Genomic DNA, 22,177 nt, shown 5'->3' with positions numbered 1-22,177 from the left:
GATTCAGTTAGGATTGAGCACTGTTATTGATTCATTATCATAACGCCGTTAAAATGTGTTATACTTAAAATGACTCAGTTATGATACAACACAGCTACCGATACATTGCCAAAGCACAGTTACAATAAGTCACTGATTCAGTACCACAGCACAGTTTAAATGAGTTATATTGCCAATGATTCAGTTATGATTTAGCGCACTGATTCATTACCACAGCACAGTTAAAACGAGTCACTGATTCAGTGCCACAGCACAGTGGGAATGAGTCATATTGACAATGATGCATTTTAGTATAGTTAAAATGACTCACTGTTTCAGTACCACAGCACAGTTAAAATGGGTCACTGGTTCATTGACATAGTACAGTTAAAATGACTCATTGATTCATTGCCACAGCACAGTTAAAATGAGTCACTGGTTCATTGACATAGTACAGTTAAAATGACTGATTGATTCATTGCCACAGCACAGTTAAAATGACTCACTGGTTCATTGACATAGTACAGTTAAAATGACTCATTGATTCATTGCCACAGCACAGTTAAAATGACTCACTGATTCAGTACCACAGCACAGTTAAAATGCATCAATGATTAATTTCCACAGTACAGTTAAACATACTGAAAATGAGAATCAGTTATGCCTGCGCACAGTTAAAACAAGTCACTGATTCAGTACCACAGCACAGGTAAAATGAGTCCTACTGACACTGATTCAGCATTTGCCTTAAGTGAGCCAAACTGACACTGATTCTGAGTCACTGATTTACTCCCACAGTTGCACTGATACTGATTCATTACTATAGCATTAAAATGAGTCATACTGAGACTGATTCAGTTCCACAGCACAGTTAAAATGAGTCAAACTGAGACTGATTCAGTTCCACAGCACAGTTTAAATGAGTCAAACTGAGACTGATTCATGAGCACAGCATAATTCAAACCGTTTCAGCACCTCAGCACAGTTAAAATGAGTCGTAGTGATGATACGATGGCACAGATGAAACCTACTGCAAAACCCCCAAATCACCCATTGTGGTTCATGTGTGCTACTAGCTACGGAGACTCACAGAGTAGTAGTGGTTGGAGAAAGTGAGGAGAAGCCATGAAGAAGGAAATACATTGATCTTCTGGATCTCCTTAACGTGGTTTCCTGAATGAAACAAAGAGAAGCAACATTAAAGGAGCATTCTAGTACAAAACTAGCATTCAAGTGAAGTTTTCACATCCTTCAATATTCACTCATTTCCACCATCAACATGCATTAAAACCAGTACATCATACAATCACTTAGAGCCCCTGACATGATCAACCAATCAACTAGATTTATGGCTGACGCTCTTATCCAGAGCAACTTACAACTTGATCATTTTACATAGGTAGGCCAAGGTGGTGTTAGGAGTTTTGCCCAAGGACTCTTATTGGTATAGTGTAGGGTGTTTGCCCAGGTGAGGATTGAACCCCAGTCTACAGTGTAGAAGGCAGAGGTGTTAACCACTACACCATCCCAACTAATTTCTTATATTGCCCGTTAAGAGACTAGTAGTCATGTAGATGTAGCAATGCTAGATCATAGCTCATCATGCTAATCATCCACATCTGGCAGAAGTGACGGTTGACAATCATAGGCAGGAGCATCGCCAGAGACTTAAGGATGAGGGGCTATGCCTTTACTAAGGGGTTCTGCAGGGAGCAACCCCAAGGAAGATGTTTTAAATCACCCAAAAATGTCCAGTTGTCTATTTGGTCCAGTTGTTCACAAGATCTATTTCTTCATAGCATATGATGAACAGACTTAAATACTACATCTATTCTAGATAATACTGGTGTGCTTGTTTCGAAATACTTAACAGAAACGTGATACGTAATCTGTGAAGTTTCTCAGAATTCTTAAAACATTTGGCTCTTCAGCTAGCTAATGTTTGTGATAATGGCCTAACCCCTTTTCTTTACTTCACGCTAACTTGACGTTAGCTTGCTAACCGGCTAAAAACAGGATAGCCAGCTATACTGACCACAGCCAGACTGTATATTATATATTTTGAAAAAGGCCCAATCTTAATTTTAGTATGATTTTAGCAAAAATTCTGTCACAATGTTAGCGACTGCCGACTGATGTTAGTTACTTAGCAGAGTGAGTAGGACCAGAGCCCCTACCCCAGGTCTGATAGGATTGGCTTACAGCATACAAGTTCTGATATGACTGGCTTACAGCTTACAGGGACTGGTACGATTGGCTGAGCAAGTATTTGACTTTCTGTTGTTTAGCATTCGTTTAGGATCGCTGTTTGAATGAATGAACGAACTTTGTTGTCATTGCACATTGTACTTGTAGACTTGCACAACGAAATTGAGGTACAAACCCCCACTCTTGGTGCAAAGAAAAAGAAAGAGAAAATAAAATAAGATAAAAGAATTTAAATACTATACAAATTTACTCTCAATAAAACGTAAACAAAAATGATTGCACATGACCCATCAAAGTTGAATTTTTCAGTTATAAATTGCACTGGCCCATTGAAATGAACTGTTAATTGCACAGTATGTCATTGCCCCAGTGTGGAATTGCACCAAAACCCGATCAGTCACATGTTTGTGTTTAACAGAGCGATGGCCCGGTTGTAAAAACGGTCTTTTAGTCAGCTTGTCCTTGTTTTCATTTGTCTGTAATGTCTGCCAGATGGCATCAGTTCAAACATTCGGTACCCTGGGTGTGTGCTGTCTTTTTTAATCCTGTCTGCCCTTCTGAGACAGCGGTTGCTGTAGAGTTCCTTAAGAGATGGTAGGGGATGTCCAATGATTTTTTGGGTGGTGTTGATGACCCTTTGTAAGTCCTTTTTGTGTGCTGTGGTGCAACTGGAGAACCACACAGAGACCCAATAAGTCAGCACACTTTCCACGGAGCAGCGGTAGAAAACAGTCAGCAGTTCCTCCTTAAGACTGAGCCTCCTGAGGATCCTTAGGAAGTGGAGATGATGCTGTGCCCTTTTCACGACCGCTGAGCTATTGGAACTCCATTAGAGGTCTGCGTCCATATACGCCCCCAGGAACTTGAAGTTTAAGTTGGACAAGCCTTACTCCTGCTCAATTGTCTGCGAAATAATGACTCACACTCCCCTCAGCCAATCACAATCAGCTCCACATGCTACTCCCTCAGTCAAGCAAATGCAAAACTCTGACAAAGGTCCTTGCAACAAACCTGCAGTGAGAATGGCAGCGGTTTGATTTATTACACTAAGAAATGGTGAAAAAGTGTTATTAAGGAACAATGATTCACACTATCCTGATGGAGGGTGGAACTGTTTTTATTTCATTCCTGAGGCTGAAACGGTTTAGGATTCAACTCTGAGAAAGGCCACACTTACATCTCAATGAAAGCATTATTCAGCAGAAGATCGCTGTGTCCTGCTGTTATGTTAGTAAATCTCTGGTAGCACCGGCCGTTTTTTGACTTTAACTAATAATGTCCATTCATTTGGGGGGCTATTAATATTTAGAGGAGGCTAAAGCCCCCCTAAAATGGATCTAGCGATGCCCCTGATCAGAGGAATTGAATCAGGACTGTGGTCTGTGCAGTACTTAGGCTTCCCAGGCAGAAAAAGAGAGCAAGAGGGACAGAGGACTGGACACAGGATGTGTCAATCTGCCTTTACCCGCAATCACTCCGCTTCCAAGAACACCACGTCATTCTGCACGCATCCGCACACACGTACAAACCCCTCCAAAAAAAACAAAACACAAGAAAAGGTCAGTGAGAGTGTGCCCACATGCTCTTCAGTGTGTGTTTTTATTAGCGGACAGTGTTATCAGTGTTTTACTGTCAGAGGGGAGAGAGTGCGTCAATATGCACACACAGTTCAGGAGGGGGAAGAGCCTGGAAGATGCACAGTGGTATTCACAGTAACAGTGGAAATCCATCAGTAATAAATAAAAGTAGTGTGTGGCCTTAGAAACACTCTTCTGATGGACCTGTCCAAGCTCCACCCACAAATGTGTTGTAGCTACTGTTGCTAGGTTAGACAAGCCTTACTTGTGCACAATCGTCCGTCTGCAAAATGATGACTGACACTCCCCTCAGTCAATCACAATCAGCTCTACATGCTACTCCTTCCATCAAGCAAACGGAAAACTCTGAGAAAAGTTCTTGTAATCAACCTGCAGTGAGAATGGCGATGGTTTGAGTTATTAGACTAAGAAAGACTGGAAAGGTGTTACTGAGGAACAATGCCTGATTCAAAAAGGCAGTGGCTCTCTTTAGAACCATGGGCTCTATAGAGAACCATTTAATGCTTAAATGTTTTTTTGACATGGTGAAATGGCTGTTGATGAAGAATGTTAAATATGGTTCTATGGTATTTGAAAATGGTTCTACATAGCACCAAAAAGCGTTCTACTATTGCTGAAAGCTTGACGTCATAACAACAGCAGAACCCTTTTTGGTGCTATATAGAAGCATTTTCTAGAAGGTTCTGCATAGAACCATATATAACACCTTATCCATCAAGCAATCAGTCCTGCTACCACTAGAACTTTAGCAGGGCTCACGTGACGTAAGCTAGCATCAATCACCTCATGAAACACAGTCAGCTATTTCTCACAATGATGCTTGGTGGTAGAGGTGATAGCACAAAAGACAGAGTATCGCTACGGTTCTTCCATCACCAAGCGCAATGCAAAGCATCAAATGCAGTGGTGTAAAGTGCTGCCACTGGACTCTAGAACAGTGGAGACGTGTTCTTGGAGTGACGGACGAGTTTGGGTTTGATATTTGCCAGGAGAACAATACTTGTCTAACTGCATTGTGCCAAGTGTAAAGTTTGGTGGAGGGGGGATTATGGTGTGGGGTTGTTTTTCAGGAGTTGGGCTCGGCCCCTTAGTTCCAGTTAATGGAACTCTTATTGCTTCAGCACCAAGAGATTTTGGACAATTCCATGCTCCCAACTTTGCGAGAACAGTTTGGGGATGGCCCCATCCTGTTCCAACATGACTGCGCACCAGTGCACAAAACAAGGTCCATAAAGACACGGATGAGCGGGTTTGGTGTGGAAGAACTTGACTGGCCTACACAGAGTCAAGTCAGGCCTTCTCATCCAGCATCAGTGTCTAACCTCACAAATGCGCTTCTGGAAGAACGGTCAAAATTCCCATAAACACACTCCTAACCCTTGTGAAAAGCCTTCCCAGAAGAGTTTCAGCTGTTGTAGCCGACATCATATTAAACCCTATGGATTAAGAATGGGATGTCACTCAAGTCCATATGCACGTCAAGGCAGATGAGCGAATACTTTTGGAAATATAGTGTAGAACCCTTTTCAGCACATTTTCCATCAATCTGAAGAACTCTTTCACAATGCAAAGAGCCCATTAATCATGCAAATGGTTCTTTGAGTATCCACGGTTCTATATATCTATACAGAACCATATATCTATACAGAACCATGTTCATCATTATACTCTCAGAAATAAAGGTCCTAAACTGTCACTGGGGCCTTGCTTCTCCTGTCACTGGGATGGTACCCTCAAGGGTCCATCTCAGTACCTTTAGCCAGGGAACATAACTGAACCATAATCCACTGAAATGATATTTTTTAAGCTGTACTGACTCCACACACCCCGCCTCGCCCCAGGCCTTTTATTTTACTGTTTAGTTTGAAAACATTTGGTTATGAAAAGGTACAAATACGAACTTTTCAACTTATTTAAGGTACACAGTTGGACCTTAAACCCACTGTTGAACCTTTGAGGGAACATTTACTTTGTTTGTACCTTGATGAGCAAAAAATATAACTGCATAGAGCCTTTATTTCTAACAGCATCGAGCGAAAAAGACCCTGAACTGGGGTGATGTGGTTTATTATCACGATAATGTGTGTGAACAGTACAGTATGGCTTTCTGTGGAATGTGAGTGTGACTCACGCTCAGTGATGCCATGCAGACGAAGGGCCTGGAAGAGAGGCAGATACATTTGGCCCACTGGCTGCTCCAAAAACACCCCTACAGATCTGAGAGAGAGAGAGAGAGAGAGAGAGAGAGAGAGAGAGAGAGATTAGACAATCATGCCATCAGTACCAGCATATTCATATAAGAAAGCATACAGTACTGTGCAGAAGTCAGAGACCACCATTTAATTTTTTATATGTTAAGTCAAAACAACCATTAGGTACTAAGTATTAATTAAGTCATTCATTTTTCAGCATCAGAAAAAGAGTAAAAAGCATATCTAACAGAAATTTACACAGAAGCCTCAACTGCTAAGTGTGTATATAATGTGTCAAAGCATTTAAGGTGTCCACAATTTATTGTTTCATTCTTTATAGGAAACTACTTTCGTTTTTTTAAAGGAATTTCCAGGGATTTTTTTCACATCTTTAAAGTTCAGTCTTAGAAGTTGGTTTAGCATTTTTGCTTCCCACGATCCAAGTAAACCACATTCAGTGGTGCTGATGTCTGGACGCTGGGGTGGTCGGTCCACTGTTTAGCTTCTTTGTTTGATGCGTCCGTCTCCTTTTCTCAGCGTGGTTCTTCTTGAACAGCTACGCATCCTTTCAGATCCATAGGGCTGAGTTATCTTCTCACAGTGGAAGGACGGACAGAAACTCCTGTGGATGTTTTCAGATCTGAAGCAGCTTGATTTTCTCCTCTCTCTCACAGATGGAAGCTTTAAGTGCTGTTTATCTGACGGGGGGTTGTTATGGTATCTCCGAGGTCTTCCAGGTGGTTGTTAGGAGCCCTATTTTATTTGCCGCTTCTAGCTTTGAAAACTTATGTTCTCAAACCTCTTCTTCTCAGAAATATCTCTTGACTTACTGGTTGCTTTTACGGGAAGATAAACTCATGAAGGATGGTCTCAGACTTGTGAAGGACCGGGCGTAATAGGCATGAATGTTGAAGGTGCAGTGAGGTGCATACCTGCAGAAGAAGCTGTTGACTGCACTATGTGAAGGTGGAGTCTGTTCTGCGGGGTTTAACTGCAGGTACATCCAGTTCAGGACCGTCTTCAGTAGATCGTATTCATTGACAGCAAACACTCTACGCAGAGACATGGACCTGATTCTTAATGCACAAACTACAGCTTAACAATCCATTCCTAATGTTTTAACTTTAATTATGTGCCAGTTTATTCTATCAGTCAAATGTTTGGACCACATCTGATTGAATGTACACTACATTTTGTCTACAGATTATTGTAATATTACAGAAAACAGTGACTCCAAACTTTTGAACACTTGTCAAAGACTTTAAATAATAAAACCGATGCATAAACCAATTCGCAAATCTTTAGAAACTTTTTTTTTCCTTAGAACTTTTACTAGAACTGAAATTTTGAAGCATTGATAAATATTCATACACCAATCAGCCATAACATTATAACCACCTCCTTGTTTCTATGCTCTTTGTCCATCTTATCAGCTCCACTTACTGTATAGATGCACTTTGTAGTTCTACAGTTACAGACTGTAGTCCATCTGTTTCTCTGATACTTTGTTACCCTGTTCTTCAGTGGTCAGGACCCCCGTGGACCCTCACAGAGCAGGTACTATTTGGGTGGTGGATCATTCTCAGTACTGTTGTAACACTGACATGGTGGTGGTGGTGTGTTAGTGTGTGTTGCGCTGGTCTGAGTGGATCAGTCACAGCAGTGCTGTTGGAGTTTTTGAACACTGTGTCCACTCACTGTCCACTTTATTAGACCCTCCTACCTCGTCAGTCCACCTTGCAGATGTAAAGTCGGAAGACGATAGCTCATCTGCTGCTGCATAGGTTGTATTGGTCATTCTCTAGTCCTTTGTCAGTAGTCACAGTACACTGCCCACAGGACACTGCCCACAGGACGCTGCCCACAGGACGCTGCCCACAGGACGCTGTTGGCTGGATATTTTTGGTTGGTGGACTATTCTCAGTCCAGCAGTGACACTGAGGTGTTTAAAAACTCCAACAGCACCGCAACACACACTAACGCACCACCACCACCACCACATCAGCGTTACTGCAGTGCTGAGAATGATCCACCACCCAAATAGTACCTGCTCTGTGAGGGTCCGTGGGGGTCCTGACCACTGAAGAACAGGGTAAAAGGGGGTAACAAAGTATCAGAGAAACAGATGGACTACAGTCTGTAACTATAGAACTACAAAGTGCAGCTATACAGTAAGTGGAGCTGATAAAAAGGACAATGAGCGTAGAAACAAGGAGGTGGTCAGAATATTAGGCCTGATGGGTGTATATTTAACTCTGTAAGTTAAGAAGGTTTCTTCCTCCTCCTGAAAGGTTACTGCTTTTAAGGGTACTGTAGCTGTATTAGCAGCAGTCTATAACCTATCATTAATCACATTAATGCAGTTAGGTATGACAGCACTCGTGCACTGAGCCGACCTGGGGCATCGCAGGGTTTTGAGCAGGAGGTCAAAGGGCAAGTCCCTGAGGCCAATTTGATGTGAAAGTTCAGTGACCAGAAACAGCTCCAGCCAACGCTCACACGCACTCTGAAGAGTCGTCTGCTTGTGCTAACACACACACACACACACACATACACACACACACACAGGTTTGTTTTTACACGTACACCTCATATTCATTATATACATGCATGCTTGTAATAATAATGTCACTGTGGGAGCAAAATTTCTAAAAAAAATAACTTGAAAAAATGAGCCATCATTCACCAACTGTTTTTAAGAAGAAAAACCCACTCCTCTAAAACTCATTTACACAGTTTTTACGAGGTTTCTGACATTGAGCAGTGTTTTCTTATGTAGAATCTGTTCTTAGGTAAGAATGATGCCCAGTGTATTTAACTCTTAGTGTGAGTCAGTGCAACAAGACTTTAGCTTATGTAATTGTATATTTGAGAGACCGTTGCTTAGCAACGACTTTGACAGCTGTAGGAGACGCTCAAGCCATTTGAACATTTTTACTTCTTACTTTGCCACAAAGAGAAAACTGAAACTTTTAAGATCACATTTCACCGACAGCTGAGTTGGTCCGTCTCTGAAGACGAGACGACACTAAATTTCTAAACTGTTGCCGCCACTGAGCAGCTTTTCAGCCAGCAACTGTGACAGAAGGACAGCTAACCAACCTGGAACCAGCCAGAAATGAACCCAATACAATTCGCCAAACTAAACAGGCTGTAAGATGCTTTACAGACTGGCTGGAACAAAACAACTTTAATATTGATCTGACGAAAACTGACAAAACTGAGCTGAACCTGATATTGTGGCAGTTTTATGGCTTAGTCCGATCTTCAAAATTCGAGGTTTACAGCAGACTGTGCAGCAAGTAAAAGCAATAGAACACTCAGTGTCGTGTGTTATCACGAATAACATCATGGCTGTAATAATGAGATGCCTTATAGAGGTGTAAGTACCGCTGTGTAATAAGAAATTTCTTAGCTTTTTTATTAAAAAGCGTTTTACAAAGTCAGGATCACTTTGTTGGTGGGTTTGTCTAGTTTCCAACAAACCCAGGTTTGTACTGCAAATGCATAAAAACAAACACACACACACACACACACACACACACACACACACACACACACACACACACACACACACACACACAGATGAAAAGAGAGAGAGAGTGATGCAGTCCAGGCTGGAAATGAAAGAACTGCTTCCCCCTGCTGGTCATTTGAGGAAATGACTCCAAACATTAATGTGTGTTTGTAGTGTGGGTGAGACTATAAGTCATAGTGCTCAGATCAGTCTGGGGTTACATTAGGTCGTTATACTCTCGTCTGTCCTACCTCGCAGGCAACTCGATGGAAGTCACACACCGTCAAAGAAGTGATGTTAACCATCATCTCATTCAGACACCTGCCAATCAAAATGCATCCATCAGTAACTCAAGACAGAAAGCCATTATTTCCTTGGTGACCAAAAAGTGGAACAACTGTTCTTACAAAAGAGTTTGAATAGTCATCCTTTTATGGTTCTATAGCAATTCTACCTCCCTCCACTAGGGGTAAGATACAGGTAATTCATCTGACTGCCAATAAAAAATCCAACAAACTAATATACAATACATCCTACAATTATTTCAACCTCAGTCGAACCTCCTACTTTAATTTGATGCTCATGTGGAGTCATAGTGAACTATTTACTGACATATAAAATGAGTCAGGCCTCGCAAAGACAGCGGCTACAGTTTTTAGCTACGCAATGAACTTTTCTCCATGTTTATAGAGAACAGTGTGTCATACAGTGTCACAAACCACATAATCAAATCTAGTAGAGATACTGAACATCTCCCCACGGCTTGAGGCAAGTGGGTGATGATTTAGGCTCATTGGCTGGCTACAAGCTTCCGTTACTTATTAGCCTGGTAGCTCCAAACCAAAAGCTCAGACACCAAACATGTCTTGGCTGGTCCACCACATTTGGGGAAACTGTGCAAATCTGATTTTTGGCCCAGCTGTAACTTTAAGGACAGTGAAAAATGTCCATATATTTGTGCTTTAGTTTTACAGGCCGAACCCAGCTGGGTGGACCACTGAAGACGTCAATCATGACGAGTTCAGAGAACAGACAAGATGACAACACATTTCATGAGTGAATGTGGAGAACTGGGGCCAAAACCGCTCAACAGGCCCACCTAGGCTGGACTCTGTGAGTCAGCATGTGGGACTGGAGTGCACTCTGCTCTCCTGAGACCCAGGCGTGGACTTAATGAAGCAGGGGTGTCGGTTAACATGATGTAGTTCACACACACACATGTGCACATGCACACACACACACACACACACACACATATTTATGTATATGTATATATATATATATATATATATATATATATATATATATATATATAGTTCAATCATGACATGGAGTGATTCATACTGCACTAACATCAGTTACCTTCCTAAATCACAGCACCTCCATGTGTAAAACTAATTAACACCACCAGGGCTTTAGATGAGGAGCTGATTGTTGATGAGAGCGTAAGGCAGCACTGTCTGTGTGCTCACCTCTGGTAGAGCTGTGATAGGCCCAGCATGATGGCTACAGAGAGCAAGGACCCCTCCCACCGCTCTGGACGCTCTGCTGGCCTATATAGAGTCCGCAGGGCAAAGGACAGATCTGGGGCAGAGGGCAAAAGAAGCAAGGAGAGAGAGGGTCACTACTTCCATCCATATACAACATCTTAACCTAAACTATTTTGAAATCCGGGAGAACATGCAGGCAAAACAGTCTCTAAAGAAAACACATTTTTTCTTTGTTCCACTATTTTACCATCATCAGCATTCCACATAAAACTCACTGGTTCACTGGTACTTCTAGATAGTAAATAAAATGGCTAAATAAAAATAAAATAGAAAGTGCTGTAGTCATGGTGACCTCTGGTTCCATTCACCACCACTGTAAAGGAATCTGAGCCTGAACGTTTCTCTACAGTGAGCCGTTTCACATCAAAACAATCTGAGTTGCTTTATTTACACGTCAATGACTAAATTATGCAGACGCTTTGAAAGTTATTGGATTATTCCCCTTTGACGTGGGCATCCGAATGCTGTGCTATGTGTCCCGCTTTTTGTCTTGATTGTGTCCATTTTATCTGTGTTTATAGCAGGACACAGTTACAATGGCTTCACAATGGTAACTTTACAGGAGAAGGAAAAAACCTGCATTACTTTTAATGTAAGTCAATGGAACCAGACGTCTTTCTAAGTCATTTTGGGCTGTGTCTTTCAGTCCATTCATCATGAAATTTACATACAATGTAAAGGGTAACAATTTCTTTCAGATTATGTCAAAAACTGAAAAATGTCAAAAATGGAGATATGAAGATAAGATTTTTCCGACAAAGACAATAGATCCATATTATAAAACAGATAGTTCCGGTCCTAAAATCTGACTGAGCCGCGTTCTAAGCCATTGAACAAAATCCACGATATAGACCCACCTATGACCACCTCACAACAACTGAATTGTGAATTACTGCGCCACAGCATGAGAAACCCTTGTGTTGTTAATGGAATAGTCTTAGACTCTCAAGTACCACTGAGTGTATTGATGAAGTAAGAACCCGTTTTCTGTTTAAACTGAGGGGCTGGCGACTTATATTCTGAACTAGAACCAGGCTGGTCAGCTCACTAACAGGCTAAACAACTCAATCAATGACACAAACTTGAATTAAAGCACTTGCGGTATAATTAACTGTAAAATGACAGTATAAAAGTAAAAAAAATGCCACTTGAATGACTTACATGCTTCAAACGTTTGTGTTTCAGTCAAAAGTCGCATCAAACCCAGAATCCCAGACAGCTCTGTACTCCCTAAACAGTGTTCTAGCTATGATAGTGTAGAAATTCTGGCCACTACAGTACTTCATTTGTCGAGTGTGGATGTGTCTGAATCCCAAATGACTGTTTCTTAGCTGTAGTTTGCTCTGTTAGGCTGCATGATCCAGCATTTAGATTCCTATGTAGTGCACTATGTAGGGAGCAGGGAGCTGTTTGAGATTCAGCCCCAGTAACGCACGGCTTCATGTGGCTTATTGCATCATTTGACACACTGAGTCTTAAAAGGAATAACTGATCCATAATCTTAGGACTCAATAGATGAATAGTGTATGAATACAGTATCAGTAAGGTTTGATCTGAATGTTACCCTCTTTACTGATTGAGGGGTCGTGAACAGGCAGCTGGAGCAGGATGGGGCGTTTGAGGCTTCCTCTGCTCGTCCCCATCCCTCCATCCTCTCTCAGCGTCCGCCCCCAATGTCCAGCGCTGCCACGCCACCCACTGGACGTTGCTGTCTGCCTGCTGCCTGTGAAACCATCACAACACCATGGTATAGAATTTTAAATCCCTCTTTCTTTAGAAGTAGGACAAGATCACATCGGTCAGTAATAACATTATGTCCACCTGTTTGTTTCTATGCTCATTGTCCATTTTAGCAGCTACAGTTACAGACTGTAGTCCATCTGTTTCTCTGATACTTTGTTACCCCATTTTACCCTGTCCTTCAGTGGTCAGGACCCCCATGGACCCTCACAGAGCAGGTACTATTTGGGTGGTGGATCATTCTCAGCACTGCAGTGACACTGAAGTGGTGATGGTTTGTTAGTGTGTGTTGTGCTGGTCTGAGTGGATCAGACACAGCAGTGCTGCTGGAGTTTTTAACACTGCGTCCACTCGCTGTCCACTCTATTAAACACTCCTACCTTGTCAGTCCACCTTGTAGATGTAAAGTCAGAGACGATAGCTCATCTGCTGCTGCACAGTTTGTGTTGGTCATCCTCTAGACCTTTATCAGTGGTCACAAGACACTGCCCACAGGACACTATTATATTTTTGGTTTGTGGACTATTGTCAGTCCAGCAGATGTTTAAAAACTCCAGCAGCACTGCTGTCTGATCCACTCAGACCAGCACATTCTACATCACATTCTCCATCCATTTGAAGAATGCTTTCACGATGCAAAGAGCCTATAAATCATGCATAGGGTTCATGAATCTACATAGAACCCTTTTTTTCACCAAAGAACCCTTGAAGAACCATCTTTCTAAGAGTGTATATAGCACCAAAGAGGGTTCCAAATAAATGGTTCTTGAAGTTAAAAAGAAACATGAACACTCAAAGAACACTTTGCAAGATTCAAGATTTCTTTGCATCATGACCGCGTTCTTCAGATTCACGGGGAATGAGCTGTAAACGGTTCTATATGGAACCTTTTTGAAAAAGGTTCTGTATAGCACCAAAAAGTGTTCTTTTATTGTTATGATGTCAAGCGTAACACAATAGAAGAACCCTTTTTGGTTTTATATAGAACCGTTTTCAACAAGATCCTGTAAAACCATCTACAGCACGTTCTCTATCAGAATCTGAAGAACTCATGCACGATGCAAAGAACCCTGAAGTCATGCAAAGTGTTAATGAATCTACATATCTACATAAAACATGAACACTCAAAGAACCCTCTGCAAGATTTCTTGGCATTGTATAGAGGTTCTTCAGATTGATGTACTCTAGATAGTTCTATAAGGAATATTTTTGAAAACACTTCTACACACTTAAAAGTGATGGTTCCTCAAGGGCTCTTTGACAAAGATAGAACCACGAGTACTCAAAGAACATTTTTGTGTCATTAATAGATACTTTGCATAGTGAAAGTGTTCTTCAGATTGATGGAGAATGTGCTGTAGATGGTTTTATATAGAACCTTTTTGAAAAGGTTTCCATACAGCACCAAAAAGGGTTCTTCTATTGTTACGATGTCAAGCTCGACAGCAATAGAATCAAGAGCCAAGAACACTCAAAGAACCCTCTGCAAGATTTAAGATTTCTTTGCAACATGTAAGGGTTGTTCAGATTGATGGGGAGTGAGCTGTAGATGGTTCTACATATTACCTTTTAGAAAAGGGTTCCATACAGCACCAATGCTTTTTGGTGCTATATAGAACCCATTTCGAGGTCCTATGTAAAACCGTCTAGCGTACCGTCTCTATTAATCTGAAGAACACTTTCACAATACAAAGAACCCTTAAATCATGTAAAGTGTTGTTTGAGTGTCCATGTATCTATATAGACCATTTTCCTGACTAAAGAACCGTTAAAGAACCATCTTTTTAAAGAGAGAAGATGACGGCTACACTAACACAACCTGTTGTGTTCCATGTAAAACCAGCTCATTCAACACATTCATGGTGCAAAGAAATCTTAAATCTTGCAAAGTGTTCTTTGAACGTTCATGGTTCTATACAACTAAGGAACCCTTCAAGAGCCATTGATTTTATAAGAGTTCTATGTAGCACCAAACCAGAGTTCTTCACCAGATGAGCCGCGTCTCTAACCAAATGCAGGCGGCTCCTCCGTATGACGGGAGGATTATGTTCAGTAATGTGATTTTGTGGGATTAGTTATCGTATTCATAGCCCGAGCTGTGAAAATGTGCTTTTTAATATGATTATCTTGTTTTTTGTATTCTGAGGCGCTCGCAGTAAATGAGCTCCCTTGAGCACTTTGAGTCTGAAGTGCTTAATAATTCATGAGAACGTCTGCGGCTCTTACAGGGAGCATGAAAGCTGGGCCGGGCTGGTTTGGAAAGTGGAGATGGGGAGTTGAATCAAATGTCTGATTCAATGATCCACCGATTCACAAGTCGGTTGAACTTTATTCTCCTCCTCTGCGATGAGATTCAGTTCATGGAGGCGTTCCACACTCGTGAAGCAGCTTATTGAGGAAACGTTAGCAATGGCGACGTGGTTCTTCCTTGACACGTTACAGCGTGTTCGTTTATGTTGTGATTTTATGAGGTTAAAGTGGAAAGACTTCTGATTTTATTCAAATCCTCCAACGCTGAAAAAAATCTTATGTTACATCTATTGTCTAATATTTCTCGTACTCATTTTAACTAAAATGTTTAGAAATAAGTTCAAAAATGGGTACCAATTTAGAATAAGACTACCCTTATAAACTATTTATAAATTTTGTGTATAGGTGGTTATTAATTAGGCCATAAACACCTTAATAAGCAGTTATAAAACAGTTAGTTCCGGCTACGCAAGCTAATTAGTTGAGAAGCGTTTTAACGCTTTTAGTGTTTTTTCACAAACACTCTATCGCCAGAGCCGGTTTATGAGAAGCCTAGCCTCTTCCTATTTCCCCTATTATATCAAAAACAGGTCTGCTAAACAGCAGAGGGTGCCCGTGAGCGAGTCCTCAATGAATGGGAGGGAATGGAGCTCAACGAGAGGTTGAAATAGTTTCTAATCACTTTCCCAGAACCTTTCTTTAATTTTAGAATGTAGGAGGATGTATTTCACTAAAAAAGCAAAGAAAACTGACCTGTATTATATATATATATATATATATATATATATATATATATATATATATATATATATATATATATATATATGTATATATATATATATATATTATATATGAAATATATATTATATTTCATTGTTGAGTAATTTTATGTCAGTTAGTGGAAGCACAAGGAGGGTGTTTCTAATAAAGTGGCCAGCAAATGGAAGCACAAAGTGGGTGTTTCTAATAAAGTGGCCAGCGAATGGAAGCAGAAGGAGGGTGTTTCTAATAAAGTGGCCAGAGAGTGGAAGCACAAAGTAAATGTTTCTAATAAAGTGGCCAGCGAATGGAAGCAGAAGGAGGGTGTTTCTAATAAAGTGGCCAGCGAATGGAAGCACAAGGAGGGTGTTTCTAATAAAGTGGCCAGAGAGTGGAAGCACAAGGTGGGTGTTTCTAATAAAGTGGCCAGCGAATGGAAGCACAAGGAGGGTGTTTCTAATAAAGTGGCCAGAGAGTGGAAGCACAAAGTAAATGTTTCTAATAAAGTGGCCTGCGAATGGAAGCACAAGGAGGGTGTTTCTAATAAAGTGGCCAGTGAGTGAAGCACAAGGTGGGTGTTTCTAATAAAGTGGCCAGCGAGTGAAGCACAAGGAGGGTGTTTCTAATAAAGTGGCCAGCGATTGAATGCACAAAGTAGGTGTTTCTAATAAAGTGGCCAGTGAGTGAAGCACAAGCAGGGTGTTTCTAATAAAGTGGCCAGTTGGTGTGTAAGTAATGGCTAGATCCGTGTTTCACCCGGATAGGCAGGATTACCTGCTCTGCTCTGCAGCACAATGCTCCTTTGCTTCTTGCAGTTCGTGTAAAGCTCAGCCAGCATCTCTGATCTGGACAGAAACTGGCCATGTAGCTCCCAGATGCTGCCCAAACACTCCAGCACTGCGTCTGAGGATGAACATGCAGTATATGTGTTTGCTTGAGATTTCAGCTCTGATCAGTGCTAAATGGAGTAAATAATGAGTGTTTGTTTCCTGTGCTGCTACCTGGTTTAGCATTCTGGGTCACTTCCTGAGAGAGCAAATAGAATGAGTGCTCTGGAGAGGAGTGGACGCCTGAACTGTGAATAACAAGGAGAGAAAACAGTACAGTAAACATCTACACTATATATATATACACTGATCAGTCATAAGTTTATGACCACCTCCTTGTTTCTACGCTCATTGTCCATTTTATCAGCTCCACTTACTGAATAGCTGCACTTTGTAGTTCTACAGTTACAGACTGTAGTCCATCTGTTTCTCTGATACTTTGTTACCCCCTTTTACCCTGTTCTTCAGTGGTCAGGACTCCCATGGACCCTCATAACCCTGATAACATTAGCTGTTTTAGGCCATATTTCTTCAAATCTTAGTGTTTCATTTCTATCGTTTTTATGTATTAACATGTTAGAACAAAAATAAACATAAAACTTTTGCACAGGCCACATTTTATGCATGTTTCCCCCAATAGTGAATAAACAGCAACGGTGCATTGAAGTGTGTTCTCTGTGGAGGACGTCTTCACTTATTTTCATTTAGTAAATTAACAAAACGTGGTGTTTGACCAGGGGTGCCTAAACTTCTGCTTTTCTCTCCTCCATCAACCCTCTTAGTAAGAGTGTCCTGCTGTACTGCTATGAAATGCAGCATTTTGAGTATCTTCTCAGCAGGTAGAAGATATTTCGGCTGACGTGTGACATGTTATCACTTATTTCAAGCACATTTTGCATTCACTCTCATTTTATCTCCTCCAGTTTTAGTCAATGGCTTTTTTGCAGTGTGAGCAGATCCAGACTCACAATAACAGACGAACAGACCCAGCTGGACTTCATCTGCACTCTTTCTCTCTCTTTTCTTGCTTTCTTTTGTCTCTCTCTCTCTGTTTTCTGACCGCAGCTTGTCTGGCCCCAGACCCTGATCCACCCCCGCCCCCTTCACCAAGCGCATTATCTTCAGAGACCCCTCAAATTACAGATCATCCCCCTCTACTGTGGCACACAGCCCACTAGAGGTTGATAGCGTGTGGACTGGCAGGCGGCCCACTTTTGTACACCCCCCCAGCCCCACCCCCACCCCCCTCAAACGCCCAGAAGGCAGGGAGCTCTGGCTGCAAGCCAGTAAATAATAATAATAATAATAATTATAATAAAACCTGAGCCCAGTGGTTTGGGGCATGTCAGTCAGCATGAGGGGTGGATCCCGGCTGGATGTGACATCACGTGTCCGAAATGTGCCAGCTAGAACACACACAATTTATTGTAAGTTTATTGTAACCATAAACATCATGTAATAAGTAAAACAATGATTAAAATGAAAACAGTACTGTCCACAAGTCAGAGACCACCTTTAATTATTCCATTTGCAGACAAAACGACCATTAAGTACAAGTTATTAATTTTTCACTAGGAAACGGAAGTTTCCAGAACTGGAGCTCAAACTCTGATTAAAAGCTGTAGAGAAAACTGGACTCCTAACAACCACCTGGAAGACCTGGTAGACACCAAAACTTCCCCCATCAGTTACACAGCATGTAAAGCTTTCATCTCTGAGAGAGAGGAGAACATCAAGCTGCTTCAGATCTGGAAACATCCACAGGTGTTTCTGTGAGAAGACAACTCAGTGCTGTGGGTCTGAAAGGATGTGTAGCTGTCAGGAAGAACCTCATTGAAAAAAGGAGATGGACACATCAAACAAAGAAGCTGAACAGTGGACTGACCACTCCAGAGTCCAGAGCTCAACATCCGTGAATGCTGCAGAAAACACTAAATCAACTTCTGTGACTGACCTTTGGAGGTGTGTCTGCAGATTCTTTGAGAAGCTGAAAGTGAGTCTCCTGAAAAGAATGTGTGTTATGACAAAGGTCATGAGTGGACACAGTAATTACTAAAAATTGTCATATTATATTTCACTGTTGTGTCATTTTCTGTCAGTTAGTGGAAGCACAAGGCAGGTGTTTCTAATAAAGTGGCCAGTGAGTGGAAGCACAAAGTGGGTGTTTCTAATAAAGTGGCCAGTGAGTGGATGCACAAGGCAGGTGTTTCTAATAAAGTGGCCAGTGAGTGGATGCACAAAGTGGGTGTTTCTAATAAAGTGGCCAGTGAGTGGATGCACAAAGCAGGTGTTTCTAATAAAGTGGCCAGTGAGTGGATGCACAAGGCAGGTGTTTCTAATAAAGTGGCCAGTGAGTGGATGCACAAAGTGGGTGTTTCTAATAAAGTGGCCAGTGAGTGGAAGCACAAGGTGGGTGTTTCTAATAAAGTGGCCAGTGAGTGGAAGCACAAGGCAGGTGTTTCTAATAAAGTGGCCAGTGAGTGGATGCACAAGGCAGGTGTTTCTAATAAAGTGGCCACTGAGTGGATGCACAAAGTGGGTGTTTCTAATAAAGTGGCCAGTGAGTGGAAGCACAAGGCAGGCAAATTAGCGTAATGTTCTGTTAAATGTATGTTTTTACTGAAAAATGAATAATTTGTACAGAAATAACTTGTCTGCTTGGAAATTGAAATAAATGAGGGTGGTCTCTGACTTGTATAATGTAAGCACACTTTTGTATACATGTGGACATCCACACACACACACACGTAAACACAAAAACACGCTTGGCGGTGCTATCAAAAGCCAAACTGTCAGTTTTTTCTCCCTGTTTTGGCGCGGGTGAGTTTTTGTGTGATTATTTGGGCCTCTTAAACTCCGCATGCCTCGCCAGGCCTCTCCAGGTGCCCATCTCAGCCTGCTGCCAGCCTCATGGCACCAGGTTGGCAGGGCTGGCACTGACACGGCAGGGCCCAATGCCAGGCATGGACCCGCTGCACTGCCAGCTTCTTCACACACTGCGGGATGTCAGACGGACAATGAATAACATGGAGCAGGTTTACTGCTGGTAGTGTGGAGCGATGCTGCTATGAAGACCTTCATGATGAGGCCTATTCGAATTTACTACTAGAGAAATGATTCCACTTCAAAAAGAAAGCAACCAGACTGCCTTTAAGAGGAACTCCAGCGATTTTCCAAAATTCCTACATAATGCAGTCCTTAAGATGTAAAGAAAGTCATTCGGAGTCACTGTGAAATGCTCTATTCTATAGACACATAGTGGTAGTGATGGGAACCAGACTTCAGCAGCGTTTAAGGTCTCTAAAATCTACACTACAGGCATTGGTTATGCACATACTGCCTGGTGCACAGTATTTTTGGATAGAAACTAGATATGAAATAAAGACATGAAGTAAAATGCCTGTACTTGTGTTGTGGACATGATGACTCCTGGTTCCATTCACCACCATTGTAAAGACCTCTGAGTCTGTATGTTTCTCCACATTAAACCGCTTTCAAATCTAATCTGAATGACTGTGTTTACATTTCGATGATTTATTATTCTGAAACTCGGATTAATCGGTGGGATTCTCCTTTAACTACAGCCAGGGACGTTTCTTCCTGGAAGCAGTATTAGCGCAGGTAGCCAAAGCTTATTTTTGAGGATCAAAGCTAAGTTGCTAACCAGCTAGAATAAAAGATAAGCTCATGTATATAGCACTTTTCATGTGCTGCTAGACTTATCGATTTTAAGTTGCTAACTAGCTATTTAGCTTACATTTACAGTACTTGGCAGACGCTGTTATCCAGAGCGACTTAAAATTTGATTATAGTTACACAGGGAGGTTAAGGCGGTGTTAGGAGTCTTGCCCAAGGACCCTTATTAGTATAGTGCAGGTTGTTTGCCCAGGTGGGGATTGAACCCCAGTCTACAGCATAGAAGGCAAAGATGTTACCCACTACACTATCCAACCACCCCAGCTTTAGCTTAAGTTGCTAACTAGCAAGCTAGTTTACACTCATCTCTGAAAACAGTGGCCTACAGGCCTACAGGTCCAACTGTGCACCTTAAATAAGCATTCCCCACTGGAAAAGTAGACATTTGGATCTTTTTATAAAATAATGTTTTAAAACAGAACCATTTAATAAAAAGCCTGGCGATGAGACGGGGGGTGTGGAGTCAGTACAGCTTAGAAAATATGATTTCAATGGATTATGGTTCAGCTATGTTCCATGACTAAAGGTGCTGAGATGTGTCCTTGAGGGTACACAAGTGAGGAGAAGGGCACTTCCCCAGTGACAGCGACCCTTTTTTCTGAGAGTGTGCTTTCAAAGTGTATCTTTCCATCGTGTTATTGAGTTGACATGTTTATTAAACTAACAAAGTATTCTCCTTTATGACTACTGAAAAAAACAGCACAGGACAGCATGACATCTGTGGGCTAAGCTGGTCTGATGCTGGTTTAGCTGGTCTAGCCGGTCAGTAAGAAGCAAGACCAGCATATCAGCATCCAACACACATCTCACTGTTGTCAGAAGAAAACCTCGTAATCGCCATTTTTGACGTTTTTTAGTTCTTGACAGAATTTGAAAATACCGGTTACCCTTTACACTGTCTGTAAATTTCCTGATGAATGGACTGAAAGAAATGGCCCAAAATGACTTGGAAAACATTCTGGTTCTGGGTTACTAGCTGTGTTATCGATCACTGGAATTAACTAAGGGGAGGGGTTTAGGCTCCTCTACCTGATCTCGCGGTCCGGTGGGTCAGGCTGACCGCTCTTTGCACCTGGGCCTGGCCCAGTAGGTCGCCAGAGAAGGGTCGGTCCAGCCTCCAGCGGTTGGTGCATCCTGTCTGTGTGCGCTGCCGGCTGGGTGGACCAGGTATCACCTGCTGAGGACACGGTCCAGTAAAACCACCAGGAAACAGGGTCATCTGTGAAGGAGAGCGTGCGTCCAGCAGTCTGGTTGGACTTACGCGGCATTGTCCGTCACTGCGTGGGTTGAGGCAGGCACTTGGCATGGTCCTGCAGCAACTTACAATGGCCCAAAGGAGAGCTGAAAGTTGGTCACCATGGCAACAGGCCTAAATACTGACTTATCCCATATTTAGAACAACAAGTCCAGCCTTCCTACACTACGATAGGCTAAAGTGTGAGCTCCTGACCAATCCTAGTGCAGGAGGCGGGTTACTATGAGCCAGTCTCATTCTTAATGCATGAAGGCTCAACTTTAAGGCTATAAGCTCCTTAATTAGAGTGAGAAACGTTTTAAATGGCCAAAAAAGCTCAAGCAGTGAACAGTCTGAAGGTGTTAGCACTTTAATTTCAGAAGAAAGACTCACCTGTTTAATGCTCAGTGCAGGCTTGTTTAGCCTCAAGCAAGCTGGTTGCTAGGAGACAAGAAAGCACTTTATAAACACAGCTTGTGCATCAGCACAGAGGTACTATGTAGTTGTGTAATAACTGTGTAATTATAGAAGCTGGCTGGATTATTGCCTGAGCCTAAAGCACACTAACTTAATGAAGCAATTAATATTTTATCTCAGTTGTGAAAAGACAAGTTGTTACAGCACGAG

At 41.9% G+C, this 22,177-nt stretch overlaps 1 protein-coding gene across 2 annotated transcripts in view; it reads right to left on the bottom strand.

Annotated features, from left to right (window-relative positions):
- The window catches only part of btbd16 (BTB (POZ) domain containing 16), a 26,356-nt gene extending 4,385 nt beyond the window's left edge, over nucleotides 1-21,971 (bottom strand). For both annotated transcript variants that reach the window (XM_037544063.1, XM_017710542.2), the window contains exons 1-12: nucleotides 21,944-21,971; nucleotides 21,346-21,635; nucleotides 17,942-18,026; nucleotides 16,795-16,868; nucleotides 16,568-16,696; nucleotides 12,609-12,767; nucleotides 10,967-11,078; nucleotides 9,746-9,815; nucleotides 8,374-8,504; nucleotides 6,910-7,029; nucleotides 5,917-6,002; nucleotides 1,070-1,152 (exon numbers count right to left, since the gene is read on the bottom strand). In XM_037544063.1, coding sequence (XP_037399960.1) covers nucleotides 1,070-1,152; nucleotides 5,917-6,002; nucleotides 6,910-7,029; nucleotides 8,374-8,504; nucleotides 9,746-9,815; nucleotides 10,967-11,078; nucleotides 12,609-12,767; nucleotides 16,568-16,696; nucleotides 16,795-16,868; nucleotides 17,942-18,026; nucleotides 21,346-21,622 — 1,326 coding nt within the window. In that variant the 5' untranslated portion in view covers nucleotides 21,623-21,635; nucleotides 21,944-21,971. The remainder of the gene's footprint in view (nucleotides 1-1,069; nucleotides 1,153-5,916; nucleotides 6,003-6,909; nucleotides 7,030-8,373; nucleotides 8,505-9,745; nucleotides 9,816-10,966; nucleotides 11,079-12,608; nucleotides 12,768-16,567; nucleotides 16,697-16,794; nucleotides 16,869-17,941; nucleotides 18,027-21,345; nucleotides 21,636-21,943) is intronic.
- Nucleotides 21,972-22,177: the final 206 nt, after the last annotated feature.

The sequence above is a fragment of the Pygocentrus nattereri genome, chromosome 13 (assembly GCF_015220715.1).
Source record: "Pygocentrus nattereri isolate fPygNat1 chromosome 13, fPygNat1.pri, whole genome shotgun sequence".
NCBI classification, from domain to species: Eukaryota; Metazoa; Chordata; class Actinopteri; order Characiformes; family Serrasalmidae; genus Pygocentrus; species Pygocentrus nattereri.
This window is presented reverse-complemented; position numbering and strand designations above follow the sequence as displayed.